This window comes from Zootoca vivipara, chromosome 5 (assembly GCF_965207765.1).
Source record: "Zootoca vivipara chromosome 5, rZooViv2.hap1.1, whole genome shotgun sequence".
Lineage (NCBI taxonomy): Eukaryota > Metazoa > Chordata > Lepidosauria > Squamata > Lacertidae > Zootoca > Zootoca vivipara.
In genome coordinates this window covers 13,107,725-13,128,898 of record NC_142588.1, presented here as the reverse complement: position 1 = coordinate 13,128,898, position 21,174 = coordinate 13,107,725, and the positions used below count along the sequence as shown (strand labels likewise).

The 21,174-nt window shown below is 43.7% G+C and overlaps 1 protein-coding gene across 2 annotated transcripts in view; it reads right to left on the bottom strand.

Moving 5' to 3' along the window:
- VCL (vinculin) overlaps positions 1-21,174 on the bottom strand; it is a 79,246-nt gene that overhangs the window by 21,961 nt on the left and 36,111 nt on the right. For both annotated transcript variants that reach the window (XM_035138681.3, XM_035138683.3), the window contains exons 5-12: positions 20,263-20,385; positions 17,795-17,955; positions 9,426-9,516; positions 7,373-7,520; positions 5,262-5,415; positions 3,972-4,147; positions 2,908-3,098; positions 1,373-1,572 (exon numbers count right to left, since the gene is read on the bottom strand). In XM_035138681.3, the coding sequence (XP_034994572.1) occupies positions 1,373-1,572; positions 2,908-3,098; positions 3,972-4,147; positions 5,262-5,415; positions 7,373-7,520; positions 9,426-9,516; positions 17,795-17,955; positions 20,263-20,385 (1,244 nt within the window). The remainder of the gene's footprint in view (positions 1-1,372; positions 1,573-2,907; positions 3,099-3,971; positions 4,148-5,261; positions 5,416-7,372; positions 7,521-9,425; positions 9,517-17,794; positions 17,956-20,262; positions 20,386-21,174) is intronic.

Below are 21,174 nucleotides of genomic sequence, written 5' to 3'. Positions count from 1 at the left end.
ATGTGTCCTTTTATTTAAAATGCATCTCTAGGTTATTTGTGGGGCCTGCCTGGTGTTTTTACATGAGCAGAATGTGTGCTTTTATTTAAAATGTATCTCTGGGTTATTTGTGGGGCATAGGAATTTGTTCATTTATTCCCCCCAAAATATAGTCCGGCCCACCACATGGTCTGAGGGATGGTGGACCGGCCCATGGCTGAAATTCCTCTCATTGACCCCCACTACTTCCACCAAGTCGGGGCCAGTGTTGAGAAGGCCCTGGTTCTAGTTGAGGCTAATCTGGTTTCCTTTGGGCCTGGCACCTCTAAGGTGTTACTATTTATGGACCTTAAGGTCCTCCACGGGGCATACCGGGAGAGACGGTCCCGTAAGTATGAGGTTCCATGTAAAAAAAGAGAAATTAATGGGTTTGCCATGATGAAGTGTGGTGCAAAAGTAAAACACTGGATCTGAATACGGACAGCCTAGGTTCAAACCAGACACAGCCAAAAAGCTGAAGTTACAAATAGGAGACCTTCAGAGATGGTGAACTGAGAAGGACCATGACAGCAGAGCCCCACTCCCAATTCACCATCTAGCTAGATTCTTAGTCTATACCCCTAACCCAGAACACTAAAAAAGGAAACCTAGGAAAGGAGAGGTTGCTATTAAGAATGTGAGGTGGCTGACGGGGAGCAAGACCAACATGGCTCCACACTAGTGCTCTTGGGCTTGCCAATCAGAAGGTTGGATGTTCGAATCCCCATGATGGGGTGACTCCCGTTGCTCGGTCCCAGCTCCTGCCAACCTAGCAGTTCGAAAGCACGCCAGTGCAAAAGATAAATAGGTACCGCTGCAGCGGAAAGGTAAACGGTGTTTCCTTGCACTCTGGTTTCTGTCACGGAGTCCCGTTACACCAAAAGCGGTTTAGTCATGCTGCCCACATGACCCAGAAAGCTGTCTGTGGGCAAACTCTGGCTCCCTGGGCCTGAAAGCGAGATGAGCACCGCAACCCCATAGTCGCATTTGAATGGACTTAACAATCCAGGGATCTTTTACAGTTTACCTTTTACTGAGCAAGAACAGGGCCCAATCCACAAGAGTTCTGTGAGGAGCTCTATGCCCCAAACTGCCAAACGTCACTTCCTTCAGGAAATGGCCAGCAATAGGCGGTGGGGGTCAATGAGAGGAATTGGAATCAAGTTAAATTAATGGAGGGTGCACAGCAGCAAAAGAATGTAGATTGTGTCCAAAGCGTTTGTCTATAATCTATGTTGCAAAGACCAGTAGCTTGAACAGGAAGATTCCCTGGCTTTGTTAGTTAACGCATATGGACTGGCAACACTCTGTCCAACAGGAGCTCTTCCTTCTCTTTTCAAATACTTTTATTTACCTTCAACGAGTCCTGCAGCTGAGCAGCAATTGCCTTGGCTTGAGGAGATTCCCCTTCGCCTCGTGCTGCCAGGTCAGCTAACTGGGCAGCCAGTTGTTCCACACGGTCACATTTGGCGAGCAGGTCCTGGCGATAAGGTCCCAGCATGACATTGGCAAGACGGCGACCTTCGGCCACAAGACCCCGGATGGCAGCCTGACCTGCATTGAAAGTTATTCATCTTGCTTAATTTTTGGAGCGAGAGAAATTAGAACAGTAGTTCCACCACTGTCCGAGACCAGGCTGAGGAGTAAGTACTGCTTTGATGAGGAATGGTGGGAGCCTCCCAGGAGCAGTGGGGCAGTATAGATTTGGAACAGTGGTTTGCAGAGGGGCACAGTTCTGAAGACAAAAGTTGGGATGAACTGGGGGTTAAACAGCAAAGTGAAGAAGAACTGGAAGAGAGAGAGCTAACAGACTCTCTCTCGCTGGAGAGTGTCCAGCCTATCAGTCCAAGGTCACGTAGAGCAGATAAGGTGGCTACACAAAAAGCACAGTGGTTGTGAGATCAGGTTGCAAGGCGTGGAAGTGACTGGGGGGAAGTGGGTGGAAACCTTAATTGGGAACACCGTCATTCCGAGAATGGCTGCTTTGTTCTTTTGCTGTGATGGTTAAAGACTAAATGGTAAGCAACTCTTTTAGCTTTGTCCTGCTTATCTGTGGCCAAAGGGGGGGGGGAAGGAAGCCGAGCACCCGAAGCCTGACAACCACTCACGAAAGTAAAGCAGAGTTGCCATTGTTAAGCTATAGTGCCAGCATAATCACTACCTTCCCCTAAGTACTCTGAAATGCTACCATGCTGCAACACGTCCTCCCTAATAACTAGGCAGCCCATTTTTCTCTGTAGTTTTCCGGGCTTATACGAGTCAGCTTTGGGATGTCCCACCTGAAGTCATCACAGAAAAAAGACCACTTGTGAAGGGGATTTCTGTGCAGGTAAATAAAAAAGCCTCATGGTGCTATTTAGATTTTTATTTTGGGCTGCCCGTGGTTTTCAATTAGTCATTATCCAGTTTGCCTGAGCTTTCCCATCATTTATTTATCTTATGGTTAGCAGAGAGTGTTCTTTGGTGTTTTGTTGGCTTCTGCTGACCTCTGTCCTGTCTTTTCCTTCTTTAAGATGCCTGCATTGCAGAGGGTTTGATTAGATGACCCTACTACTACTACAACAAATAAATAATAATAATAGTAATTAATAATAATAATAATAATATATTTATACCTCGCCACTCTGGGAGGCTCCCAACAGAATATTAAGAATAAAGCGCTAAAACATCAAACATCAAACACCAAATAAAACTTCCCTTGTGGTCCCTCTTCCAACTTGACAATTCTATGGTTCTTTGGCTTGCCATAATAGAGAGCTGCCGGTTCCAAAGGAGGGAGGGATGGTTGGAAATGATAGTTGGAGCAGCGATTTTGCACTGAACCACTAGGTGGACCTCAACTCCCACCTGAGATCATGTTCACACACACAGAAAAACTAAAACACTCACCTACTCCACGGTCATCAACTGTAGGGTTGTCTATCCATCTCTGAGCTTGCTCAATCTTCCCTTCTAGATGGACAGCAGCCTTGGCAGGTCTGCTGTTTGCAACAGCCCTGTTGGTTTTAGACTGCAAATTCTGCAGCGACGTCGCTATTTGCTTTGCTAATGCACGGGCTTCGGGAGAATCCCCCTTTCCACTGCAGAGAAGAAAAAAAATCTATTAAGGAAACTTCATTAAAATCAGTTCAAAAAGTAGGTTGGTTTCTGTTAACAAGACGTTTATGTATTGTAACTGTGAATATGCTAGTTACTACGCTTAACTGCATTTAACAAAGCACTGTGGTCTGCATTTTCACAAAGGGTGAGTCAAGGCAATCTTTTAAAAAGGCAAGCAAGTAGCTAATTGCCAAGGCTTCTTCCAAATAATCCTGGGGAATGGTAGCTGGGCAAAGAGAATTCTGTTGAGAGATCCATTGCACACACATCCTAAACCGAGCTGGACCCTGCGATCATCATTTGAGGACGGTTTTCATGTGCCTCCTCTGCTAGAATTTCCAGAGGGCAGCAAGCCTTTTCTGTGGTGGCTCCCCATTTGTGGAATGCTCTCCCCAGGGATGCTTGCCTGGCACCTTTGTTACATCTCTTTAGGCAAAAACATTCCTCTTCCCCCAGGCCTTTGACTAATTGAACGATCTCTGGCCTTTTAAGCTGTATGTGGGGTGGCGGGTGTTGTTTTTCTTATGGTATGTATTCTTTCTGTTTTACTGCAAATTGCCCTGTGATCTTCAGATGAAGGGTGGTATAGAAATGTAATAAATCATAAAAACAAAAACAATGATTCCCACAGTTGTGTGGGAAGAGGAAATGGCCATTGAACTAGTTCCAATCTCTGGTGTGGACAAGCCGAGAGACGCTTTCCTCCGCCAACACAAGCTAATGGGACAGCCATACAGCCATAGTGCTAGCCAGTCAATGAACGCACAAAGCAAACTACATAAAGAGTCCATGAAACTGAAGATCAATGGAACTTACATGGAAGCAGCCATGCCCACGTCAACTGCAATACTCACTGTTTCCGGAGGTCCGACAACTTAGCAGTCAGCGCCGAGATTTCTCCAAGGGACCGCAAAATGTCGTCTCGCTCTTTGGGGTCCTCGCAGAGCTCTGCAATTTTCCTGGCTTCAGCCATAATGCCTCGAACATGTTCCTCTCCTTCGCTTCCCCCATGAGGATCTGCCAGCCAGCTCTTGATGCAAAAGGAACATGTCGACACACAATGATCCACTTACAGCAGGCATCCCCAAACTTCGGCCCTCCAGATGTTTTGGACTACAATTCCCATCTTCCCCGACCACTGGTCCTGTTAGCTAGGGATCATGGGAGTTGTAGGCCAAAACATCTGGGGGGCCGCAGTTTGGGGATGCCTGACTTACAGTATCTGAACCTTCTGTGGTGCAATAGAGTCTGAAATGCTATTGTACTCCTCAAATTTAGCTAAGCTGTAGACGAGAGCTATAGACTCATTATAATGCACATCAATCTCTGACTTTTGTCTTCTGGGTTTCTGGGGGTTTTCCTGTTGTTATTTTGTCTCTCACAGCTACAATAAACCTACCATTAAAATTATGGACTGATCATTTCTTCATCAGAGGGCAAACGGGCAAATTTAGCAGGGGATCAAATACTTTCCCCCCTCACTGTGTTATTATTATTACTATTGAAACAGAAGTGCATCCTTGAAAGTCACACCTTTGCGGGAAGAGACCTTAAAAATGCCATGCTAGAACACTCCCCTTTTCTCTCTTCCACCTTGACAGGTGAATGTCAGAACAGGAGTCTTGCTCCGCAAACAGCTACTCTTCAAGAAAGATGAAGGGCATGACTTGCAAGAAAGTGCCCAAGGCTTTCAAGTCCTTATTTAAGAGCCATTGGTGGACAGTCTTTAAAGCAGGGGCGAGGAACACATTGCACTGCCGAAGATGCTGGACTACAATGCCCCGTCAGCTCCTCAGCACTGACCATGGGGCTAGCTGGGTCTCATGGGAGCTGGTTCCCTGTCCTCCCTTTAAAGTCAAACAGCTGCAATGGCTGAAACAAAATAGGATGCCCTGGCTAGAATAAATCCAAATTATATTATTAATATTGATTCACTTCATCACAAAAACAATACAAGACACTGCTGCAAAATGCATATAAAACAACTGTGTATTTAAAAATGATTAAGCCAAAGCAATTTGAAACCCATTCCAGAGATTGACTGGGGTAAAACAACTGGAGGGGGACCCAAGAACTAACTTGTATGCTAGTTTACCAGGACTAGGTTTACAAGAACTGGGAGGAATCATTTGCACTGCGATTACCTGAGCTGCATCGATTTTCTTTGCAATGGCCTGCTTGGAGTTGGTCATAGCCTCCAGCTTGCGAGCTGCATTTTCCACTTTTGCTGTGAGTAAATCCAAGCCTTGGGACACTTGCTGGGCCTTCTGCAAGGCCAGCGGTGTAGCACCTTGTCCTCTGTTCAAGGGGAAAGAAAGGCATGTAAAACCCAACACACTCTTGCACAGGGGTCAGCAAACTTTTTCAGCAAGGAGCCTGTCCACTGTCCCTCAGACTTTGTGGGGGGCCAGGCTATATATTGAAAAATAATAATAAATGAACGAATTCCTATGCCCCACAAATAACCCAGAGATGCATTTTAAATAAAAGGACACATTCTACTCATGTAAAAACACCAGGCAGGCCCCACAAATAACCCAGAGATGCATTTTAAATAAAAGCACACTTTCTACTCATGTAAAAACACCAGGCAGGCCCCACAAATAACCCAGAGATGCATTTTAAATAAAAGGACACATTCTACTCATGTAAAAAAACGCTAATTCCTGGACCGTCCACAGGCCGGATATAGAAGGCAATTGGGCTGGATCTGGCCCCTGGGCCTTAGGTTGCCTACCCATGCTCTTGCAGCTATAAGCCTATTGACTTAACTAATCCCATAGCTCAGTAGTTGCTGCTGATTTATACAAGAAGTAGTATTGTAGGGTGGCAAGCAAGAATTGCAAATGTGGGGGGGGGGAGTTGTCTCTACCCCCAAAGGCTGGTGGCCTCAATGCCTGGGGCAGGGGATTGGAGTTACTCCTGCCTGCACCACCTTTCCGACTACAATCCATTCCTTTCAGACGGCACTTTGTACTCTTTTCCTTGCTGCAATGAAATTTGCAGAGGACAACATACTTGGTGTGCTGTCACAACGTTGATTAATAAACCACTCAGTGAAAGCTGCCCATTTGCTGCCAATAAAGCTAAAATCCAAAGGAAGCATTTCATGCATGTTGAACTGTTAAAGTTACTTTGGCTTAATTGGAAAGCAAGTTCTGAAGACACCGGGATCCATTCTCCAATCCAGATATGAAAGCTTAAGCGTATTTTTTTTCTAGACAGTACAATCAGGCCTCCACAAATCCACTCATCAGTTCATCAACGACAAGTCCCCCTGAAAGGTTCTCAGTGTGACATTAAATGAGCATAATGCTCATGCTGCTTCTGCCAGCTCCAAGTCGCATAATAATTTAAGATCTCCCTGCTCTTTCCTGCGTTCTCTGGCAGGCACAGTACACCAGGTGGAGGAGAGGGTTCAGTGGCAACCAGAAATGACAGAAGGCTAACAAGTCATGTGAAAATTCATGTATCCCCGAGTGTAGTTAAGATCAGAACTAGAATGCAAATGTGAAATGAAAACAGAAAGGCCCTTAAATGAGAAACTAAATAAGCATTAAGGGCCAGAATTTAAAAGGGGGCACCTGCACGATTCAGCTACTTCTCCCCAACACAAAGCCATCTTTATTTTGAAATGGAAGAATGTGCACATAAGCACTTCCCTTTAAAATTGGGGAAGGTCTATGCTCCTTTAAATAAACAGGAGACGATGCACACCCAAGTCAACATTAGCAAATATGAGATCTTCCAATTGACCAAAAGGGATCTTGACGTGATAATGCATCAGATCGCATTATTTAAAAGAAGAACAAATCAGCAACAACTGCTCAGTATTTTAATACACAGAAGGTTGTAATCAACAGAGCAATGTGGCCCCATTGAAGTCATATAGGTTTCAATTTGTCACACCCATTGATTTCTACAACTGAATATGCCTTTGGTGAATTCAACTCACAATCACTTGTGCATTTGGGTTTCCTGAATGAGTGGAGGAAGAAATAGCACAAAAGGAACAGAAAGCTATGGGCAAGACAAAACTGTGCATGAACTAAATTACAGGAATCCTCCATGAAAATTATGGAGGCAGGAGTGGCAGAATGCAGGGCAGAGACAACACACAGAAACATGATGTCCACCATCATTGGCAAAATAAAGACATTTAATTCATAATTTTTGTGTTGCTTTCTTAGAACGGCAGGATTGCTACTTCATAGTCCCAGGGTTAAATGTATTCAGTTAGCAAGAAGATGTTTACCTAGCTCGAAGATCAGCCACTTGGTCAGTCAATTGGCCAAGCATTTTACAGGTTCCTAGAATCTCTCTGCGTTCTTTGCCTGCACAGAGCTCTCCAACTTTTCCTGCTTCATCCAGGATCTGCCTTATGGCTTGCTCGCCAGAGTCTCCTAGGAAGCAAGAATGTGGGAATGCAGACAATGAAGACTCATGCATTATTTACACCGGGGGAAATTGCTGGGCCTATCAAAAGCTATGCAACGTTCAATGAAGGGAGGAAGGAACATTTACTGAATGTGTTGTACAAGAAATATAATCCATCGTAATAGAAAGAGCGTACTTGCAGCAGGGTAATGTTCTAGAAACAGGCGTATCATTTCATCGGATTAGGTATAATGCACGCCGCTGGAACCCAGTTAATTTCAATGCTAAGACTAAAGTGGGAAGTTATTTTTCTCCTGCATAATTTTAGAGAAAGAATGATACACATGCTTTTCAAAAAATTTCCATGTGTTTCTGTTCTTCGGCTTGTACAACTTTTGGACTACAACTCCCATCATCCGTAGATAGCAAAGTCAGGGACGATGCTATCTTTACAACTGTGATAGCGCCATCTCCTGGAGGTTCTCCAGATGTTGTTGGACTACAGCTCCCAGCATCCCAGACTGTCGGCCACAGGTGTGGCACTACCATTAGGTAGAACTGGGCAACTGGCGGGCAGATAGCAGTGGTGTGGCATTGGAGAACACAGATGTGTAAGCCATGCAGTCTGTCCTGCACCCCTTAGGTTTCCCTGCTGCCTCCCGGTGTTGTGAAATATACTGTTCCATTGCCTGTCTTGAAGTACAAGTCTACCAGTCTTGATGAGCTTTGGTACATGCCACGGGACTGGGGCAACCATGCCTTCCTTTGCTTTGCGTAGCAAAATGTCTTGGGCCAACCTTGATTGGCCATGCTGGCTAGAGCTGATGGGAGCTGAAGTCCAACTGCAGCTTGAAGGCCACAGATAAGCTACCTTTGCTTTAGAGCAGGGTCTCCAGCTGTTTTCGGACTACAACTCCCATCATCCCTGACTTTGCTATCCAGGGATGATGGGAGTTGTAGTCCAAAAACAGCTGGAGGCCCAAGTTGGGGGAAACACTGCTTCAGAGCATGTGACATGTACCCGGGCCATAAAGTATACATGGTATAAGCAAACTTCCAGTTTAGTTTGATCTCCTGTCCAAAGCAACATCTTTACTTTACATCTGGAAAGGAAAATAAACAAGATTCTTCACAATCCAAATCCAGTAATGTTTCATGGAGTTAACTCATGACGGCACGACATATACACTGCACTTTTATAGGTTTTTCTTACGGGTTCCAGTGAATAAAATAGAGATGCAGAATGTGATCAATGCTCTCGAGAGCCAACATAATCAAGTCAAGCTGCAGAGGCAGCATTAAATTTTTTCAGTTACCGTGTTCCACTCTTGTATGCTTATTTTAATGTAGGACACATTTCGGAACAGCAGAGCTCTGCTAGTACGGTAATAAATATGCGACATCTTTCCAAGAAGAGCAGCTGTACCAGAATGCTAATTTGGGAAGGGTTCCGAACTAAATAATTTGGATGGTAAGATAAACAAAGCTTTCCAAACCACTTAGCATAGAATCAATTTGTTTTGCATTAATATTTGAAAGAACAGTGTCTTAAGAGCTTCCATTTGGAGTGCCACCGTCATGCTGTAACTGAGTTATCACATCACATACTACCTTACAGCCTGTTGTTCAGCATCCCAAGAATCTCAGCTTTCATTTTAATGATAATAACAGTGCTAAGAGTGCTAGCTGTTTAAAAGGGTGACACTTCCATGTGCCGGATAGTTCTTTGCCCTTCCCAACTATTTACAAGAACAAAATATGTTATGGAAAAATAAAAATAAGCTTGGTGTATATTGGATGGGGGAGGGAAGGGCTTAATTTATGCAGTTTGCATATTCTTGGTACAGAATTGTCCTTGGTACAGAATTTTTGGCCTTCCCCTCTAAGTGTGGGTCCAATTTTGATCAATAGCAGCGAGGACTTAATGTTACCTGCTGGAGCGCTGGGGTCTCTAAGCCAGCCCTTGGCTTGGTTCAACTTGGAATCTATTAAGGCCAATGCTCTCTTCATAGCTTCTGTATCCTTTTAGAAAGAGGGGAGGAAAGGCAGATGATCTTAATCATGTCCCACAAAATGCAGGTATGGGTACAACGGCAGAAGCACAAAGTGAAGCACAACTCGCAGAGGAACCAACGACTTAATGTTAAGTATCAAACACATTCCTGTCACTCAAAATGCAGGAGGTCACAGCATGCATTGTTTTAAGGTTTTATTTCCCAAGCGTACAGCAACTCCAGAATGAGGTATGGCTAAATGTTATATATTCAATTTTCAAAAAATAAAAAAAATAAAAAAATGAAACAACCACACAATTATCTGCATGCATTCTTCATTTTTCATCGCCCGCTAGGAGAGTGGAATAGATCCAGTTCGCTGTAATCTAACACAGGTGTCATGGATGCAACCCAGGTTTAGAGGAGGAAAGCACAGAGGCCAAGGCAATAGTACCAGGTGTGTTTTTTAAAAAAAATAAAATAAAAAATTATTAATTCATCCATTCAAGCACTCACAGTCATACACAGTCACATATGCTCTGCAGAGATAATAGTTATATGGCTGCTCGGTCTAACCAGGTGGCCAGCCAAGTAGCACAGATGGGTGGGTGGTGCTGGGGAAATGATGGAAGATTCATACTGCTCCCAGGGGTGCTGCAGAAGTTTCTGCCCAAAAATACCTTTGTCCCCAAAGTTCTCATATTCTACTCCCTCTGTCTCTTGATATATGACAAGACATCACGATTACGGATGTGACCACAGGTCACATAACTTTCAGAGTTATCAGGGTACCTCTAGGAAAATGGGTACCTCTGACCTAGAATATGACATATCTTCCAAGGAGTGCTATTTTTTGAGTCTGATGTTTTGCTTAAAACAAAGTCCTATTTATTTCCTATTTTCCTTTTTTTTTGCAATCTCATCAAGCTCACCTTTATTTCCAGCTTCCAATCATCCTTCTAATTCATGGAGTTCATACTGATTACATTTAAAATCCCCTAAAATACACGAATAAATTTACAAAAATCTTCAGAGGCTCATTTTGCAGAATCATAACTGACTGATTACTTATGAACTGCAACATCACATTATAAGCTTTCAAAAAAAACCCAACTGCAAATCTTCTGCTTCTTACTATATTATCTCTCAGTTAGTTACAGTGTCGTAGCTTGGTTTGCCAATTCCCGGGGCCAACGCAGAGGTGGGGGTGGGTGGGAGAGAAATGGATGGAGTATGCATGCACATTCAACTACCTAACAATATCACCCAGGAGATCGCAGCCACAGAGATAAGAAAAGAAGAGTCGTTCCGTTGTCTGGAGAGGTCACTTCCTAGTCTGCGCCCCCCACCCCCAATGCCACTGGTTAGTTAGTTGCTTTATCTTGCCCAAGGCAACCCAAAGAGACAAGCAAACAATTCACAGAGAAATTCATGCCTGGGCAAGATCAGCAATATGATATATACTGCAAGCAACAATAGCAAGAAATGCAGCTTTAACATACTTGTTTCACAGGAAAAGAGCCTTCAGAAGTAGGCGGCATGATCAAAGGATGAATGCAAAAGATTGATTTGTTTTTAATTGCTTAGAAAATGCAACTTTTCCTCTAGGAACAGGCAACTGGCTGACCAGGGGTTCACTCTGTTTCCCAGGCTGGCCCTCATCCAAACCCAAGGACACGGACCCCTCTTACAATGCACCTCCGGTAATTTCTACCGCTTGGGCCAGGATACAGGTGAAGGCGATTCTCCATCAACACCTCTGCAGCAACAAAAGCTGTATCTGGGACTTATGCTCCCTAAGTGCTTGGCGGTGTGTAGCTTGCCGTCCGCAGGGATTAGAGATGCTTCAGGAATTCTTAGGTGACATTGGAGGGGAAGCGGCCTAATCTGAAAGGTCTGCCAAAGTTTGTGTTGGTTCATGCTGAGGAGGAAGGAGTTACAAGGACCTTTTCCCTGTGCCATGGCAGAGAAGCAAGTTGTCAGGTAAAGCCAACACTACTGGCCTTTCAAGCTCTCACGTGATGCAAAATAATATGGCCCCTTCATACAGATGACTTGCCAGCCAGACTCTAATATCTATGAAGTGATATAGCCTGGAGAGCCTGAGCCATATCTGCATTTCATTACCAAAAAAGGCAACACTCAAAGGAACACACCAAGCCCAACTTTCTGACATAACTGCTAAGTTAGTCACCACGTATAGGCTCTCCAACGTCTCTTGGTACCAGGATCCTTGGAGAGCAAACAGCCAACTACAGTGGAACACCTTCTAGGAATCTAATTCACATACTGCAGACTAAAATGGGAGGGAGGGGGAAACCCATGTAGTCTGCTCATAATACACTACACAGCATCTAGATGCTTACAGGTCAAAATCAAAAGGGCAACAAGGATTAATCCGAAGAAGGTATTCCATTTGCCGCTTTGGGATTTTCTCTCTAGGAACTAATTAGAACAGAATCACACACATAGAAAAAGCACAATATCATTCCCCTAAATCTTCAAAATTCAAATCCCCCCCCCCAGGACAAAAGCAGCAAAAACATGATGATGATGATGATGATGATGATGATGATGATGATGATGATGATGATGATATAGGGTCTCCTTATTTTCATTTGAAATTTTTTGGAGAGCATGGGTTTATGTGGCATGGGATAATATTTCAATGTACACACACCTGCATTCTGCAATGGTACAATCTTAGCAGTACAGTCGTACATTGGTTCTCAAACGCCTTGGTACTCATACATTTTGACTCCCGAACGCCGCAAACCCCAAAGTAATTGTTCCGGCTTACGAACGTTTTTTTGGAAGCCAAATGGCGGATGTGGTTTCCACAGCTTCCGATTGAGTGCAGGAAGCTCCTGCAGCCAATCAAAAGCCATACATTGGTTTTCGAACGTTTTCAGAAGTCGAACAGAGTTCTGGAACGGATTATGTTCAAGAACCAAGGTACGACTGTATGTGCTTTTGGCTTTGACTGCAAGTAGAAAACTTCAAGTAGAATTCCTTTAAAATGGTCAGACTTAAAATGTTTGCATAACCATGCAAAAGAAAATCTGTTGGTTGTCTTACAGTGCAATCATATGTGCAGAAGCAAGCCCCACTGAGTATACAGTCTTAGGTGTGGCTGGGGGGAAAGCAGGGCAATGAGAGGATAAACAACAACCTTCTTAGTCTGCTCTCTTACAGATCAAGAAATTATATCACTGACAAGTAATCTATAGCAGCAAAGCTAAGCAACAAGCTATAAGAACGCCGATTAAATATTATAACCCTGCACAGAGAAATATTGGTTGCAATCCAATACATGCTGAAGAAGCCCCATTGCTGCCCTATGGGGGATGTTGGTCCATGAATACAAGCCATTCAATAGCAGAAAAGACAAGGGGAAACTCCACATTGAGCTCCTGGTTTGCAGCTTAATAGTTGGAAGATGTGGGTGGATTTCTCAGGCAAGTCAACACTTCCCTTCTAAAAAGGTATAAAGTCCAGGAATATACTCCTTTGTCTCTACAGCAGCTCCCAATGCAGAGTACCAAAGCTCTCATTCTGAAAGATCTATCGGTTGAGTAAGTACCTTGGCAGTTCAGCGATAAATATACACCAGAATGAATTCTAATTGCCAGCAGGTATTTTGGGGGTGGGTGGGGGAAGCTTACTAAACAGGAAATGGGAGCTACAGTCAGTATTGTTCTTGGGCATCTTTCAATCTGAAAGCCTTTTCATTTCAGAAGATGCCCCTATTTACAATGCTGGTCGGGGATTCATTACCTAAAAAGGTACCTTTCACAGGTGCTTACGGTATTACATGATATGCTCTCTGTGAGCCCATTCTGATATCGCTGGCAGATGAACTGCTCCCCTCTTTTAGAAACCACATCCACTCCAAATGCCTAAAAAGGTGGGTTTCCCCCTAACAGGAATATTTGTAATACCCAAATACGGACAATGGGGGTGGGTTGGTAGAAAGCCATTCAGCAGAAAAATACCAGCCATTTTTAATAGAAGGCAGGATTTTAAAAATGCCATGGGAAACCCAGACAAGCTCCTAGGACTTGGATTGTGGCTGTATCGGATTCTGGACTGAACAGTTTTTGTTGCTACAGCCAGCCTTCTGGAAAAAACCTATAAGAATACATATGATATCCAGCACACACACACACAGCTACCTTCCTCGGTTCACGACAATCAGCAGTTGAATTATAAATACTAATCTCCCTGTGATAAAAGTAGTAGTGGTAGTTTTCGGAGAAAAATAAAACCCAGCTGTTTCCAGTTACATGGTAGCCCCATTAGTGTTCACAAACAGCCGCCTCCCTTTCACAAAACTGAAAGTATGTCTGAAGCATTTACTGACTTTTTCATTTTTATTTTGCTTGGGGAAAGCAAAGTCAATGCAAACACCTACTGCAAGATATCAAGATGGTTATATGTTTCAGAAGCAAGAATCCCAGGGGTAGATTTCGCATCCACCAGGAAGCCTGTCATCATTAAATCCACATTAGCACGCCGTGAGATAGTGCGGGGTGGCTGTCACCACCTCATAAACAACTCCATACCTCACATCCTAGCTGGCAATCCTTTAAGTGAACCTTAATACTTTAGGAGTGAGTACAGTGTCACAACCAACACACAGGAAAATGCACAGCACACAGTCTGCACACGGCACGACAACAACAACTCAGGACCATGCTCTTCTGTTTTAGTAGGAAAGGTAGAGGTTGTGGGTTGCGGAAGAGGGTCTTACCTTCTAAAAGGCGAGAAAAGAATAATAGAAACGGAGGAAAGAAACAGAAAAACAAAAGGAATCATGAAAGGTGGACGAAGTATTACTTCACAATAAAAGAGTGATGGATATAAACTAATGGGCTTTGAAAGTTGTAGTCCTCAGGCCACAACAGCCTCTTTTTGGAAACAATGGATTTTACCCCCAACCCCTACATACTGCTAAACGAGTCCTTAGGGGTTTGCCTCCGCAGCTATCAACAACAAAAAAGTCAGGAGTGTCAGTCAACTGAAAGGCAAGTCGATGTGATTTCCAAAGGAAGAAAAAGAAAGACCACAAGTCTTTTCTTATTAAAATTCAAGTGGGTTTCAGACTTAACTTGCATTTAGGAATCGTGGAAAGGCAACAGGCATGCACATGCAAGCAACCCGCTCTGCACTGTTATCTTTCAAAAGTCAAGTAAGATACCTATTCCTCAACCACCAGTGGGGAAGGAGAATCCTCAGACTCAGGGCCATCTTAAGCATGTTGGGCGCCGTGGTGCGGAGATCGCTCTGGCGCCCCCGCCCCGTTTCTTGCCACGGCTGGTGGGCGGGCGCACCGCACAGCACCCCCCCTGGCAGCCCTGCGCCACCCAGCCTTCCCCTGCTCAGACTCCCCACTTTGGTCTCAAAATACTTGAACGGAGGGAAGGGGCCATAGACCAGTGGTCCTGCACATGGTCATGGGTTCAATCCCTGACATCTCCATGAAGGACCAGGAAGGAAACCAGAGAGACTTTCTTTCAGCAAAAACAGACCTAATGAGCTGGATGGTCTAACTGGATGTAAGGAGGTTTCCTATCAAGCGGAGTGCGTTGCCATTTACAGACCCTCAGTTTACACTTCAGGAAGAGGAGGACTAAACATCATTCCGTCTTTTAGGTTTCCTAACCAACTTGGCCTTCTAGCTAAAGGATCTGCAGTGGGGTGTGGGGTGTGGAGCCCACCCTCCACTTTCAATTTCATTGTCACCGTGTCCCATTTTTCAAATGTTTCAGGGTTCTCATCCTCCAGCAAAATTAGTTAAATGCATCCAATCAGTGGAATGTAGAATTCTGCACTTTCGGCTGTTCTGGTTACTTATGTGTTTTTTAAAATGATATTGAGAATAAGAATTCTTAACTGCATTTTACAAGGAGGTATATAGGTTTCTGAAAACAGTACTATCCCCTTCTCCCCACTTGCACTGATTCTCTTAATCAATTATCTTTACAAGGGCAAAGATAAGTTTGGCATCAGGAAGCCAAGGGCAAACTTGGGTCCCCAGCTGTTGTTGGACTACAACTCCCATCATCCCTAGCTAGCAGCACCAGTGGTCGGGGATAATGGGAGTTGTACACAAATAGCCAGGGACCCAAGTTTGGGAAACACTGGCTAAGGGGATGCAGAAGATTAGTTTGCGTTCATTCAGTGGTGCAACTAGAGCAGGACCTTAAGGTCAAAGCCCATGGCCCCCACAGGCCAACCCCCTCCCAAATAACCACTCGGAGAGTGGCAGAGGCAAGCGTGCCCTGTTGTCAACACGTGGGTGAGATGATGCTGACCATCGCACCATTTTTCCCTCCGACTTCTATTGCATTTTATAGCAGGTGGGGCAGATGAGTGGACATGTGCATGTTTAAAATCGCTCATTACTTTATTATTAAAGGTAAAGGGACCCCTGACCATTAGGTCCAGTCGTGACCGACTCTGGGGTTGCGCGCTAATTCTCGCATTATTGGCCGAGGGAGCCGGCGTATAGCTTCCAGGTCATGTGGCCAGCATGACAAAGCCACTTCTGGCGAACCAGAGCAGCACACGGAAATGCTGTTTACCTTCCCGCTGTAGCAGTTCCTATTTATCTACTTGCATTTTGACGTGCTTTCGAACCCCGTCGCAGGGATTCGAACCGCCGACCTTCTGATCAGCAAGCCCTAGGCTCAGTGGTTTAACCCACAGTGCCACCTGGGTCCCTATTTTAACTGGGGAACGAGCACCATTTTGTGGTTGAAAGGGAAAATATATTATTATTATTAATATTAATATATTTTCCCCTTTCAACCACAAAATGGTGTTCGTTCCCCAGTTAACATGCTGCGGCAAAAGCAAACTCTGTTTATTCCTGCAGTTGTGGTGATTTAAGTGAGTTTAAAAGGTGAAGCAGCACATTCTCAGGGTATTCCTTTCTCTCTCTCTCTTTTTCATCAGGGCTCGCAAGCTGTTTTTTGTTTTGGTCTTTTGCTCTAATACACAAGTAATGTAGAAGCAGGTATAAAGAAAAGAATGACAGTGAGGATGGGGAGAAGAAGAGAAATGTGAACATACATGGCTACCTAAGGAGCCCACCCCTACCATAAGACCATTAAGTCCAGGAACTATAACTTTCTATTTGCACCTCCACCTACATTCCAAGGTCACTGAACAAGTATCTTTTGAGATCCTTCAGTATACAAATAATTCTGGTGCTTTTTGTGTGCGATTCAAGAACTGATCTTCCTACAAAATGAAAAAAAGAACTGTCTTCTTGTATAATTTACTTGCATCAAACATATCCGAGTTCATACCACTACGGAGTAAGTTCCATTGATTTCAAAGAAACTTGATCTTAATTGAGTCAAGTCACTTGGGAGTAAGTGCTACTGAAAATCAATGGGCTGCTATAAAAAACTAGAGTGCCTCAATTCAGGTTATGAACAAGTCACAGGCTTACAGGCTCCCCTCTTTCATTCCAGTTCCGTTCTAACTAGACTTTGCCATGGCATCCAAACTGGCAAACTAAGGCTAGAACTTTCCAAACAAGAATTTAAAACAAAATATCAGGGTTTGAAGTGTGGGTTCCAATTCTGGTTTGCAGGGCAAGTGCTAAGCACACGTCAAAATTCGGACATCAGAGCAAATTATGATTACAGCGCCACAGGAAACAAAGAGGGAATCTGCACCCAAGGGGGCAGGGAACAGGGCACTCAAGCCCATAGTTCAATTCCTATCGTCCAAACCATGGCTTGGAGGATCACACAATTTGAGCTATTTACTTTGTTCTCCTAAAGGGATGCCAAAAAATAAAATACAAATACAATTTCATTGTATGAAGGAGGCATAGCAATGCTGTAATATTCTTAATACAGTGGTACCTCTACTTACGAATTAAATGCGTTCCGAACGCACATTCGTAAGTCAAAAAAAATTGTAAGTCGAATCCCATAGGAATGCATTGGAAGAAAAAAATCCTAAGTAGAAGCAACCCTATCTAAAAATTCGTAAGTAGAAAAAAATCCTATCTAAACTGCATCCAAGATGGCGGACGGAGCTCCATTCTTAAGTAGAAACATTCGTAAGTAGAGTTATTCGTAAGTAGAGGTACCACTGTATAGCTCACTTACTTGTTACTAACAAAGTATTTATTAAACACCATCTTAAAGAAGGTATTTTACACCAAATCAGCCAGCGTCACCTTGTGACTTGTTACAAGTAAGGATTATGTTTTCTTGAAACCAGTTACAGTAACTGGGACTGGATAATTCTAATGCTGTTATGAAAGTGGACAACAGACCCACCTTGCTAGCCCAAGCATCTTCATCCCAGGACGTGAGTTGCAGAACACGGATGATTTCATTTATTTCCCCACTCATCTTCTCCACTGTAAAGTTGCGGTTTTTCAAGGCCTCCTCTACTCCTTGGCTTTTGGAATTTTTCGTTGTTACAAAAATCTTCATAGCTGCGAAGGTTACACAGCAAAGCCTATCAGGTGGTTATTATGCAATATGCTGTACAAAATGCCTCTTTGAATAAAACCAGGAAGAGTAATAAAGTTATGATCACAGCAGATCCGGGATGGGCAGAAACCAGATAAGAGATATACAGGTCAATCTCTGGGTGATTTGCAGCGGATCTTCAAAGCTTCCTGGGGCCAAACTGTTTGACAATAGCAACAACAAAGCAACTTCTTTCCAACTAAAATCTGGCTGCTGAAATGAAGGAAGCTAACCAGAATAGACTTTTGTGCCAAAGGACTGTGAGCTGAGTTCAGTTCTGATATTGAAAACTAATTCCTAAGCTCAGAAAGTGCATGGGGGAACCCTGTTCTTTAGTTCTCATGATGTGGCATTTGCACATGGTTCTGGTTGGTAGGTCTTGTTGATCTGACCAAAAAGAAAGTATGGATCAAACAAGCCTGGTTTGAGCCACACACAGGAAGAACAAGGATATAGTTTGAGTTCCTCACTCGTAGTTTTATAAATCATTTAATGTGTCAGCATGAATGTAAGTTATTAATATTGCACTTGTAGTATAAGGGGTTATTATCATGACCGGAATGTAATGGAAATTAGTAAGATTTTGGAACCCAGAAATAAAGCGAATAATCAAGCCATCAATTCTAGCACCTTTTCTAAATTATGGAATTCTGTATTTGAACTATTGGTATTAATAATTGTATTATAAAGTGGTATTGCTATAATGAGTCTATTATTGGATTGCAATTGAAAACTAATAAAAATTATTATGAAAAGCGAAGCCTGGTTTGTGCACCCCTGCAGTAGATGATCATTTCCCATTATGTTTGGCGCACTTAACAAGGATGCATGTTTAAGTTTCACAAACTTGAATTGTTTGTGACGTCCATCATAGCCATCAATGCATGCAATGCTTCTGCTGCAGCCTCACTCAAACTGCCCAGTTCATGCAAGGAATACTGAGTTAAACTCAGTGCAGGACCAGCTGAATGCATGGCTACCCAAAGTACTGGCCCCACACAGAGGGAGGCCCTCCTTGATCCTAAGATACCAGGATGCAACCTTTAGATCACCAACATCTTGAATTGCACCCCACCATCCTCTGTTGTACTGGAAGAAGTCATGGGGTACATATGATATCAGATCACATGTACCAGTTTCTCTTCCTGTGGTCACTTTGGTCGCTTGCGAAGTTAGGTTGGTCCTTACTTTATGTCTCAAGAGCTTAACCGACCTGCGCTAAAAACTAGGGGGAATTCACTGCTGAAGATAATCTGCCAGACCCATTTATGTCTCTCTGAGACGGTCAGCAGAAACTTTAGCTTCTGTCCAAGGTTTCAAGGGTTGGGCAGCTATGACTTAAAAGTCAGTTTTGGTTGCCGTCTCTTCTTATAGAACGTTTTGCTTTTACTCGGTTTCCTTTCAGACGCCTCAGCTAAACGTAATTGCATTTTGATAAATTTGTCACTTTGTAAGCCTGATAGCGGGAAAGTGGGGTGGGGGTGGGGGTGCGCAGAATAGATAATTACTGTTCAAATTAAATCCGTGGCATTCTGGCAAGCAAAGATTTGAAGCTAATTAAAGTTACTATGACATCCAGTTTAATTTCAGGCGTTTTCAATTCAACGAGAAACAGGAGGTGCTCGATTTCTGTTTATTTTTCAAGCTAAACGGGCCTCTACCCACCAACAGCAACTGTAATGCTTTGTAAGGAAGGTTTTGGGGCAGAGGAGGGCTATAGCCCATGTAGTTTAAATACAAAAGAGCAGCAGCACCTATGGTTTCCTACCCTATGACAGAGCAGGACGTACTATTGGATATATCCTTCTCTCCTTAGTTCTCATTAAACAAGGGAACCAGTTTGTCTACCTCAAGGAGAATCAGGCCGTAAATAAAGTGCTCAGTTACAGAGAAGCATCGCAGATATAATCACATATAAATAGCCCATCAGTTCACATGTCTCAGCGAGATCAGCTCCGAGAGCTTAAATAGGAGACACACAGGATATGCAAGCCAGAATTTGGGAGGCACAAGCTTCCCTTCCAAGACAGCCACAAATAAAACCACTCGCTTAACTTACCCATAGTTGGTTTACAAGGCACGTTGAAAGCTTCCGTTTCCAAAAGCCTTTCGACGTGCCTTTACCGGAGCAGCTTTATTCCCATGTGGTTTTATGAAATGGGCACAAACACAACCCAATGCATTTCAGAGCACTTTTTAATCTTGTGGAAAAGCAAAATAAATAATAATAATAATAATAATAATAATAATAATAATAATAATAATACTACCAGAAATAAGAACCGGCAGTAGCTCCTTCACGGTGTTCATGGAGTTCACCAACATGACTCTGTGTTCCTGGTGAGTCAACTCTTGCTGCCGCTCATCAATCATTTTGGCCATCTTGGTCATCCCTATGTGAAGGGAGTCAAGGAAGTCATGATGCGATACGGTATTTCCCTGACGGTCTCGCAATTTCAAGCAGGAGAAGATTACGCCAAACGGCAATTTTAAATGTTACATTTCCGCAGTTGCAAAGATGCTGTACAACTATTCATTCAAATAGTGTATCCCCAGTGTTCAACGGATGGTATTTTCTAAGGCAACTGGCTTTTTTAAAACACAAAAACCAATACTAAATCAAGAGATCGGGTCAGCAATTTGTGACCCTTTGGAGGGTTAGGGTTAGGGTTAGGGTTAGGGGGTTAGGGGGTTAGGGGGTTAGGTAGTTAGGGTTAGGCAAACTCAGCCCTCCAGATGTTTTGGGACTACAGCTCCCACCATCCCTGACCAATGGTCCTGTTAGCTAGGGGTGATGGGAGTTGTAGTCCCCATGATGGGGTGAGCCTGGGGCTCGGTGGTTTAGACCACAGCACCACCCATGTCTCTTTAGTCTTCTATATACACCCAGCCATTAGGCAAACAGCAGCCCTCTCCAGGTGACAGTACAGACCATTTGTGAGCTGCCCCCTTTCACAATCTCCTGCGCTAACTTAGAAACACTTTCATTCCCATCAATCAAGTTGCAGCTCCAAGTGAGGGGGATAGAGTTGGAGATCGGGAGCTGATGACCCTTGAGGTGCACATTTGGCAGCTCTCTTCTCCACAAACTATTAGCTCAGGTGGTCAGGGCATGGTGCTGCTAACTAGGTCATGGGTTTGATCCCCCATATGAGTGCATATTCCTGCACTGCCAGGGGTTC